The sequence below is a fragment of the Rhinopithecus bieti genome, unplaced genomic scaffold (genome assembly GCF_001698545.2).
Source record: "Rhinopithecus bieti isolate Rb0 unplaced genomic scaffold, ASM169854v2 scaffold_14839, whole genome shotgun sequence".
NCBI lineage: Eukaryota > Metazoa > Chordata > Mammalia > Primates > Cercopithecidae > Rhinopithecus > Rhinopithecus bieti.
The window spans coordinates 758049-768657 of NW_016808133.1; the positions used below are offsets into that span (position 1 = coordinate 758049).

Genomic DNA, 10609 nt, shown 5'->3' on the forward strand with positions numbered 1-10609 from the left:
GCCGCGCGGGGCTTTTCGGGATTCGTAGTCCCAGCACCGGCAAGGTGGCCCGAGGCTGGTCGAGCTGGGACTACCATTCCCAGCACACAATGCTTCTCCCTTTGCCCCACCCCCTTGCCACGGTCCACCTGCCCGCCGTGGGTTAGAGGCGGGGAGGCCTGAGAGCCGGGCAAGGGCTGTTGCACATGCGCCTTGAGGGAAGATGGCACCTGCCGGCTGCTGCTGCTGCTGCTGCTTCTGGGGCGGCGCTGTGGCCGCCGCGGGCGCCGCCCGGCGTGTCCTGCTGCTGCTGCTGCTGGGGGTCCTGTCCGCCGGGCCGCGGCCGGGCGCCCTGGCCACCGAGCACTATTCGCCGGTCTCCCTGCTCAAGCAGGAGCTGCAGCACCGGCAGCAGCAGGAGGCCCCGGCGGGCGGCGGCGGCGGCTGCAGCTCGCAGTCCGGGGACTGGGGGGACCAGTACTCTGCCGAGTGCGGCGGTGAGTGGGCGGCGGGCGTCCAAGTCGGCCGGTGCCACGGGGCGGCGGGGCTGGGGTCCGGGGCCGGGGTACGGGCCGCCCGGGCCTCACGCCTCCGGCTACGGCGCGCGATCCGCGGGAGCAGGCTCCGCCAGGGGTCCTGTCGGGCTGCTTCCCGCCGCTGCCACCCACGCCGCCGCGCGCCCTCCTGCAAACGCCTCTGGTCGGGGCGGCGAGTCGAGAAAAGAGCTGACAGCATGCTCCCGGGGCCAGGGCGGCCTCTCCTGAGACTGAAGCGACTGTTGGAAGGGTAGCAGGGGAGACGGCAGGTGGCCCGGGACAGCCCTGTTCCCGCCGCCGGCCTCCCGAGGGGACGAGGGAGGGGCGGACGGATGAGCACCCAGCCCGGCGTCTTGCGGAGCCCGCCCCGGTAGGGAGACGCCTGGCCCATCTTAGGCCTGGAAATCAGGTTTCCTGATCTCCTGGGTTAATGTCTCGTATAAAACAGTTCCTAAAAATTCGATCCCTGGAATGGAAAAAAAGAGCAAGCCCTTCTTATCTGCTCTTTGACATCTTGCTTCCAGTTGTTTAAGATTAACCTGCGATCTGTCAGGTGTCTCCCAGAGTGAAAGAAGGCCCCTGCAGGCCTTGAGCCTGTGTGTCAGTGCCCTGTGTGTATTGGAGCTACGCCAGCTCATTCATTAAGAATGGGCGATACTGGCTTCAGTTTAATAAATAATAGCAGATGCCTCTGGGACAAAATACATGTGTACATTTTTTTTTGTTTTGAAGTTCTGTCGTGAGTCTTTTTACCCATCAATCCCCTCCCTTTCTCTTTCCCCATTCTCTATGTGAGTTCCCTTATGGCTTGCTTTGGGAAAGGCCTGGGTCTAGCAAACTCACTAGGAGATGGTTGCTTTTAAGACTTGGCAGCGGTTTTCTTTAGCATTGTGTACCTGGGAAAACAATACTTTTTTTTTTTTTAGTTGAGATGAGACATGAAGATTAGCACAATCTGATTTCCTTTTAGCACAATCTGACTTCCTTGAGGAAGTGTCACTCACTGAGAGGTATGTGACTTTTTTATTTTGCAGTAGGCGGTAGCTGGTAACAGCATAACACGGCTAGCCTTGCACAGTGGAAAACGAATGGCGTTTACGGCCACTTTCTGTATCTCTGAGCTAGTGAATTACCTGTCTTTGTAAAATGCCTCCTCTGTAAGTGGAAAGCACTGTTCACCTAATTGTGGGGTTTTATTTTCCTCACGAGGGTGCTGTGAGGGAAATGAGAAGTAGCTGACATATATTGAGTGCTTGCTGTATGCCAGGTGCTGTTCTAAGTGCTTTAGGTCTATGAGCCTAGTATATTAGTCTGTCAGAAAAACAATAACCACCTCATTAGATGGTGGCTCATTTTCTCAGATGAACAAACTGAAACATAGTGAAATTGTCATCTTCTTGAGATCCCACAGCTGCCAAAGGAGGAACCCATGTAGTCGGGCTCCAGACAAAACCTTTGTCTTAACCACTAAGTTGTTGTAGGTAGGCAAACCACATATGTAGTATTTACTTGCATATGGTGCATGTTGGGTAAATTTCCCTTTCTCTTTTGGTCATGTGGTACTTACTGGCTAAAGGAGCCCCAGCGTTTAGACAGTAGAAGGTATATATTGATTAATACTATGAAATCTATTGGTATTATTGATGTCGGTGCCTCATTTGATTCTTTGGCATCAGGCTAACCACCAGTATTTAAGAACCCTTGTTCAAGCCAGCTCTGACTTGTATTATGATTTTTCCCTGGAGGATGAACACTGTATCATGAAGCTTTAAACGTAATTTATTTAGATGTTTCTACCTTCTTTTTCTCTTTCCCATGTAGTACTTATTTTTTCTAGCTTGGAATTTAAAATGTACTGTTGCAAATGAACGACCTGAGTCTTTCAGATCACCTCCTCTGGCTGTGCGAGTAGCTGCCAACAGGTGCTAAAGGCGGGCAGCTGCTGCTGTGGCCACCCAAGAATTCATTTCCAGAATCAACTACTTGGAGCTCCAGCTGTTTCCCTCAGCTTTCCTGGCTGCAGTATGCAACAAAAGCCATCTCTGTTGTTGTAGGGGCTACTGAAATACTTCTCATTTCTCCCTCTTCGCCCTGGACAACTGTGTAGAAGCTGGACCCTATGAAACCTGCTTCATTTCTTCTCTGTCCTAGGATGTGGGGATGAATTCAGGATTTACAACTAACCATGCCATAGCCTGAGGGGCAGCTGATGCTCTGTATTTGGAGACTCATTTGAGCAACATTGGGGTCTAGACAATTGTCAGAATCCAGAACTAGTCAGTTCTTCAGAATCATACAGACTTGGCTTTACTAAGCATTGATCATGCCATCGTCTCTTGCTTGCCTGTCCAGCCACAAACCTGTTCATATCAATCCAGCACATACACTGAGGACAAGCACAGCAGCACAACCACTTTTCAGAATCTTTCCCACAGCTTTCAGGTTCAAATGGCTGAGCTGATGCCTGCTTGGGTCTAAATTTAAATCTGCATAGCTTCTTACAAGCAGTATGTGTATTCCCTTGAGACAGAACTGCCAGTGATTGTACATACAAGGACAGTGGCTGGTGGGAGCCCACCAGTCCAAAAACAACACACTGGCAATGGCTGACCCAGCTATACACGCCACCATCACATGGAATCCAGGTCACAGGGAACAGCCTAATTGCTCAGTGGGCTGAGTCCTACCCAGATCCACTGCAGAGGTTACAGGCATGGATGCCCCTCTGGTGCCATATGTCTCAGCCTGAGCTTTGCATGTTTCCCGTTCCCCCTTTTAACATTTTCTACTCCACATTTTTACCATTACCTTTTGATTTTGATTTTATTTATTTTACCTTTTACTTGAAAAGCATATATAACCACAAATTTGTCTTCTCTGTTTACTTGTAGAGAAAATAATATTTTTAAAAAAGGAACACTGTATTGTACATATTTTAAAAATAAAAGTAAAATTCCTGTTGCCAAAGCCCTATCTTTAATTTGTAACTGTAGAAGGAAATAACAGAAGTATTTTTCCAATTATTTCCTCACTTTTTTAGTTATATCATCATAAACACTCTGCAATCTTTTTTAATCCTTTTGATACTGAAGTAGGTGCTGTTGTTTTTTTCTATTTTTTTAGAGACAGGGTCTTGCTCTCTTTCCCCGGAGGTAGTTTAGTGGTGCTATCATAGCTCACAGCCTCGGATTCCTGATTTGAAGCCATCCACCTGCCTCAGCTTCCCAAGTAGCTAGGACTACAGATGTGTGCCACCATGCCCAGCTATTTTTTTTTTTTTTTTCTGTAGAGACAGGGTCTGGCTATGTTGTGCCTAGGTTGGTCAAATTCCTGGACTCAAGCAGTCCTTCCACCTCAGCCTCCCAAAGTGTTGGGATTACAGGCGTGAGCCACCATGCCTGGCCAATGCTGTTTTTAATTCCCATTTTACAAACTGAGACAGAGAAGTTAAGGTTACACAGTGAAGAGTGGAGCCAGGATTTGAACCTGACCTGGCCATTTGTGTGTTATCTTCAGTAACTGTTGCATATTAGTATAATTTCTTACTAATATTAATGATAAAGTCCTATACCTTTAAGCTTTGTTGAAAGTTACATTCTTAAATCACTGTTAGAATTTTGTATTTGACTACAAATACAAGGATGCTTCACCGAACCTAGTATTTTGAACTGCATGGCTAGAATGGGTCTGTTCTTTCATTGAAAAAGTATTTGTATACCTGCTAGATGCTACTTAGTATTCTGGACCCTGGTGATGCAGCACAGCTGACTGAGTTCCTAGTGTGGATCCTGTGTCTTGATGAGGGAAGAAATAAGTATAGTTATGTACCATTTAACAACAGGATATGTTTTGAGAAATGTGTCGTTAGGCGATTTCATCATGGTGCAGACATCAAAGAGTGTTTACACAGACCTAGATGCAATAGCCCATTACACACCTTGGTTGTATGGTATAGCCTGTTGCTCCCAGGCTACAGACCTGTAGCATGTTACTATACTGAATACTGTAGGCAGTTGTAACATAGTGACAAGTGTTTGTATATCTAAATATAGAAAATGTACAGTAAAAACGCGGTATTACTGTCTTATGGGACCATTCTCATAGATATGTGGTCCATCATTGGCCAAATCATTATGTGGCGCATGACTCTATATAGTAGGGCCTGGTAATACATGCCTTGAAAATAAAGCAGTGTGACAGGATAAAGAGCAGTGTGCAGGTGCTACTTTAAGAGGTGGCCTGGGATGGCTTCTGGTAAGGAGACATTTGAACTAAGACTTGGATAGAGTGAGATTTGGAGTGATCTTAGAAGTATCTTAATTTGCCACTCTAATTTTATAGATCTGGTGAATTAAGGTCTTGTGAAATTGTAACTTGTTCATTGATTTAAAAATTCAGGTTCTCTGCTTTTCTTTCTTTTTTTTTTTTTGAGATGGAGTCTCGCCCTGTCACCCAGGCTGGAGTGCAGTGGCGTGATCTCGGCTCACTGCAACCTCCGCCTCCCGGGTTCAAGTGATTCTCCTGCCTCAGCCTCCCAAGTAGCTGGAATTACAGGTGCCTGCCACCAAGCCCGACTAATTTTTTGTATTTTTAGTAGAGACGGGGTTTCACCATGTTGGCCAGGCTGGTCTGGAACTCCTGACCTTGTGATCCGCCCACCTTGGCCTCCTAAAAGGCTGGGATTACAGGCGTGAGCCACCACACCCGGCCCCTCTGCTCTTCTTACCAAAGCTAAACTGTATCTCTTTCAAATGTAGTATGCATCATGTATTAAATTATATCTTTGTACTCTTTACAGACAGTATAAGGTATATTTTATGGTTCAAGCATATGCATTTCTATAAGTTGTTTTTAAAATACTTTTGTTTTCTCCTCTTGTCTTGAAAATGTAGTAGTAACAAGAACAGTGAGTTTGTGAGAATCTTTTTTCCAATGCCTTCAGCCTTTTTTCACTGCTCTTGAGTGATGCAGCCCTGTACTTGATGTCTTAATTTTCTTTAGTTTGTTGAAATTAATGAACCCAGAATTGCGTTTATTCTATTTTTCCACAGTTCTTTATGGGAAAAGGCATTTAGAGTCTGTCCGTCTAATTTGGGAATTGTGAACTGCCAGAAAAATAAGGAAGTAGCTGTGAACTTAGCTCTGTGTTTTTGACAAAATTGGTAACACTGAGATTGTCGGTGTATATGGTAGCTTTCTTAATTAAGGAATTGGCCATTTAAATACATGAAGTCAGTCTTTCTGCTCACAGCACATAGATCATTGCTATGCCTAGAGATGGGAGAGAATCAACAGAAGGAAACTTATGATATGAGAGCTATTTCCTTTTTTGCTCTATGAGGAAGTTGAGAACCACATTTTGTGCTCAGTCATAGCAACTGTGGTAACCATTACTGTGAGTGCATTTGGTCAATCCTTTCGTCTCCTGGCTCTGATTTTCTGTGTTTGTCATCATACATAGTTTCATGCCAGACCTTTTCACGTCTTGTTTTTCAAGGCGTACCTGAGTAAATTTGCCAGGGCAAAGTCGCTGTGCTCAGAGACTGAGGCACAGAGTGATGAAGAGATTGTGATCTTGCCACATCCTGGGCCCTGTGGCATTGCCAGAGGGTGTTTCCCTTTTATTCACTGAACAGCATCTTTCAGAAAATCCTCTGGTTTAGAAATAGCATTTTATAGCATAAGCCCTATGATGATGGCAGCCTATTATTCACTTTTTCACATATATCTGTTGTCATTAAGAGTTACATCTACCTTTTAAAAGATCTACACATTGCTAAACCTGTTCAGCTTCAGGTGATAAGGGTTAATTATTATTTTTTAATCTCTAGATGGAGGCAAAAGTTATGTGGCTTGGGTTTTAGAACCTACCTGGAGCATGACTGAAGGAAAGTCAAGGCTCTTCAATGTGCATCACTCAGTGTACAGACAGGTTAGCTTCATTGCACTCGATAAATACATGACTAACTTTTAAAACTTCTCCCTTTCACATGGGTTGTTTTAAAGAGGTCATTTTATTTGGGCTCATCTTATCTTGCGGATAGAATAAATACACGATTTATCAAAGTAGCAGAATTTTAATACTTTTAACTTTGGGTGAATGCTTTCCGACATTTTCCTTTTCTTATGTTTTGGTTTTACTTTTTCATCAAAATACAACATATATACAGGAAAGTGCATATGTCCTAAGCGTAGATAACTCAATACATTTTCATAAGCTGAACAACTTACATAATCAGAAAGAACCGAAATCAATAGCTGTCTGTTTTTAAGATTGCCGATAGTCTCATTCCATGCTAATCGTGGTTGCATTTGGGAACTGTTTTGCCTGTCTTTATATCTCATTTAGGGTCCAGCACCATGCAGTGGACTTACACTGCACATGTGCTGGCATTCTTTCCATAGACTTTCACTTAGGAATCAGTTGGTGCATGTCAGGACCACCTTTACAAGAGAGGACCAGTTGTCGTCTCTTGCAACTTTTCCCTGCTGGTGTTTGCAATGTTCTCAGTGACTCTGTGTTCCCTTGTCACTAATCTTTCCATGTCAGTGCCTAGCTCTGCTTCAGCATTCCCTGTGGAGTTGATGTTGTCTGCCAGTATGTGTGGGCTTATGAGAAAGCTTTTAGCTCTTAAAAGTATGTGTCACTTTGAGCATCTGATGCATCTTCAGTCTAGTTTATAAACTTACGCTAAGTAACTGCCCTTTGTGGGGGAGGCCTGGCCATCCGACTTGTTGGTTAAGGCATCCTTCTTCTGTTCTGTTCATGTAATTTGCTACTGTGCCTTTTTTTCCATCCTGTGCAGTGAATTCCTTTTCTTTTGATTCTTTACATGTGTTAATATTTGTATGTGGGTTAAGATACCTTTGATTTGATTACATTCAAGCTTTATTAAAAAACAAAACAAAGCAAAACTTCTGTCTCTTTAAGATGGCTTTTGTGGATCCTTGGTTCCAATGGATTAATTATATGTTTACTTTATAATTTAATACTCAGCAGGCAGTCTCTATTTTCAGTTTGCTTTACGATAACACATCTCAGGTACTGATGAATATTTCATTTCATTAAATGAAGCATATAAATTCTTCAGAGCATTTTGTCTGTTATTACACTCTAAAAGGAATTTACCACTTGGGACTATATTTCGGGGCCATTGAGCAATGTAGTATACGATGTCAACTGTGGTTGTATTTTTTTTTTTTTTTTTTGAGATGGAGTCTTGCTCTGTTGCCCAGGCTGGAGTGCAGTGGTGTGATCTCAGCTCACTGCAAGCTCTGTCTCCCGGGTCCACACCATTCGCCTGCCTCAGCCTCCTAAGTAGCTGGGGCTACAGGTGCCTGCCACCATGCCCCGCTAATTTTTTTGTATTTTTAGTAGAGACGGGGTTTCACCATCTTAGGCAGAACAGTCCCGATCTCCTGACCTCGTGATCTGCCTGCCTTGGCCTCCCAAAGTGCTGGGATTACAGGCGTGAGCCACCGTGCCTGGCCACTTATGGTTGTCTTATATGTGCAGAAATTGATAAAAGCAAAAGACACTACAAGTTGATACCACATAGCCACCTGCCCTTCAGGTAGTTCTTCCAGCCACAAGAATTCTGCCTTGTCTTCCCAGGTTTACCCTGTACCTGGGATTAGGACTGTCAATAAATAAGTTGTAGCCTATCCAAGGGAAAAGCCCAGTCATCCTTATATTCAAGTAGCTCAGTGTACCGTCTTATAACTAGGTGGTCGAGTGATGAGTGCTACCCAGCAGCTATTGATTTCCTTCTAAATTGGCCATGGGTTTGCTACTTACAAGCTTTCAGTCAGTTTTCTCACACACATGGATGTGTGAGAAATACATACTACTGTCAGTGCCACCTTCTCTCCTTCCTTGGAGGTGATGACTGTCATCTTATTTGACTAAGAAAGAAGCAGTGAGAAAACAACTTCCTTGCTCCCCACCACCCCAGCTGCTGGCCTGCCGGCAGATGGACTGGTCGATTTTGCTTTCTGTGCTGTTGTGGTGGCTGAATGGCCAGTGCCTCTGCCTAGTTCAGCTCTCTGTTCACTGTCTGTCATTTCCTCTTGTCTTCCATCAGCATACAGATGGTCTTAATAACTACCATCCTGAAAAGACAAGCAACCAAGATGACCACACATCCCTCCAGCTGCTGCCCCATCCATCTACCTCCTTTTACAGCAGAATTCCTCAAAGGAGATGTTCATATGGACTGCCTCCACTACTCCACTTTCTCTTGGACCTTCTATGGTTAGCTTTTGTCCTCGTCACTGTGCCAAAACTGCTCTTCTTAAGGTCAGTTGTGTGTGAGGTTTAGGAGGAGAGGAAAGAAGTTTCAAGACACTGCTATACCTAAATTGTTCTTACTAGGACCCAGCATTGGCAGAAGGAGTTGTGACAAATGTACCCTGTTCTTCATTGCTGTGGCGAGACCCAGCTGTGCTATGTCTTTGTTTTGTGACCTTAAACATGATCATTAACCTTGAGTTTATTTCCCCATGAGTACAGTGGGCATGATGTGCCTTGTACCTACCTTGGAGGATGGAGAATCAAAAGAAATAAGTTTTGTAGAGGCATTTGGAAGCTGGGAAGTACTGTGAAGGCCAAGATAAGCTTAAAGAAAGTAGATAGAAAAATTTAACGGAAAAACTCTACGATTTTAGCCTATAAGCATACACTAACATTTAACAATCCTTTTCTATGCACAGAGCTTTATACCTTTATTCTTTACAGTAGCCCTGTGAAGGTACCTGGGGGTGGTTATTTCTGTTTTACAGATGAAGGAGCTGAGGCTAAGACGTACTAAAGGACTTGCTGTAAGTCAAACAGCCAGGGAAGCGTCTGATCTGGGTTAGTCTGACTCCATAGCCCTGCCCTGAACCACTGTTACATTGCCTTCAAACTAATCAATTAAGTTTGAAGTCAGGGAAATACTAGAATTAATTATAAGACCTAGTTCTTTGAAAATATAGCTTAAGATTAGACAGTTATCTAGCAAGCCTAATCAAGAAAAATGAGAAGAAACAAGTGTTTGGCTTGAGGAATAAGCAAGTAAATAAATATGAAAATCATTACAATAACTATGTCCAGCTTTATGGCCCAGATGTAGAACCTTTCAAAGAAATGGATAGTTCTTTTAACAAAAGATAAATTGCTAAGTTGATTCTCCCATTATCTCTTAAATGTTCATCTTCACCAGGGTCAACTCTTCTCTTATTAAACATCAGCTTCCTAAGCTTTCTTAGAGATTATACTTAAACAGTCTCAGCTTATCATCCACCGTAAGTTAATGATTATCAAATCATCACATCCATATCTGTAGCATTTACCTTTCTCTGGACTTTCTTAACTACATGCTAGACGGCTTCCAGCATAATCACTTGACTCAAACCCAAAGTTAGCTCTTGACTTCCCTCTAAAACCTCTCTTCCTCTTAAACTCCCTGTTTCCGTTGATGGCACCACTTCTTCCCTCATTGCACAAACTGGAAACCTGTGTCTTTTCCCTCTTTCTGTGCCTAATTCTTCCTCAAGGCCTTGTCTTTTTTACTTGCTGTATCCTTTAGACTGTGACCCTCTGTTTCAACTTGATAGCTGCTGCCGCCATTCAGACTTTTCTCATTTTTACTGGCCATGGCCTCCCACCTGCCCCTTGCTCCGCTTGCCCCTTCTCTCCTCAGACACCTGTTAGTGATGTCACCTTCTGCTTAAACCCACCCTGCCTTCTTAGTTTAATGCTAAGAAGAAAGGGAATAAATGAACTAGATACTGAACTTGAGCTGCGAGAAGAGGTAATAAGGGAAATTAGAAGGCCTAAATACAGCAAAGCTGGTATAAGTGAATTAGAAATAGAGCAGCAGTGGAATTGAGAAATAGACCCAAGAGTTGTTTTTTTAAAAAAGGATGTTTAAGAAGTTCTGGAGGTCTGTTTCACATCAGTGCACATATACCTAATACTACTGAACCATACAACCTAAAAATGGCTAACGTGGTTGCTTTTATCTGATGTGTGTGTGTGTGTTTTTTTTAACCAGAATAAAAAAAAGCCCCTCCCCGCCGCAGGAGAACAAATTCTTTTTTTTTTTTTTTTT

The 10609-nt window shown here is 43.8% G+C and overlaps 1 protein-coding gene across 5 annotated transcripts in view; it reads left to right on the forward strand.

The window, feature by feature from the left end:
* The first annotated feature begins 58 nt into the window (after nt 1-58).
* Nucleotides 59-10609, forward strand: part of TTC13 (tetratricopeptide repeat domain 13) — a 76896-nt gene continuing 66345 nt past the window's right edge. Inside the window, exon 1 of one of the 5 annotated variants that reach the window (XM_017885584.1) lies at nt 59-476. In XM_017885584.1, coding sequence (XP_017741073.1) covers nt 203-476 — 274 coding nt within the window. In that variant the 5' untranslated portion in view covers nt 59-202. The remainder of the gene's footprint in view (nt 477-10609) is intronic. The other 4 variants (XM_017885583.1, XM_017885586.1, XM_017885585.1 and 1 more) reach the window with 4 other exon arrangements.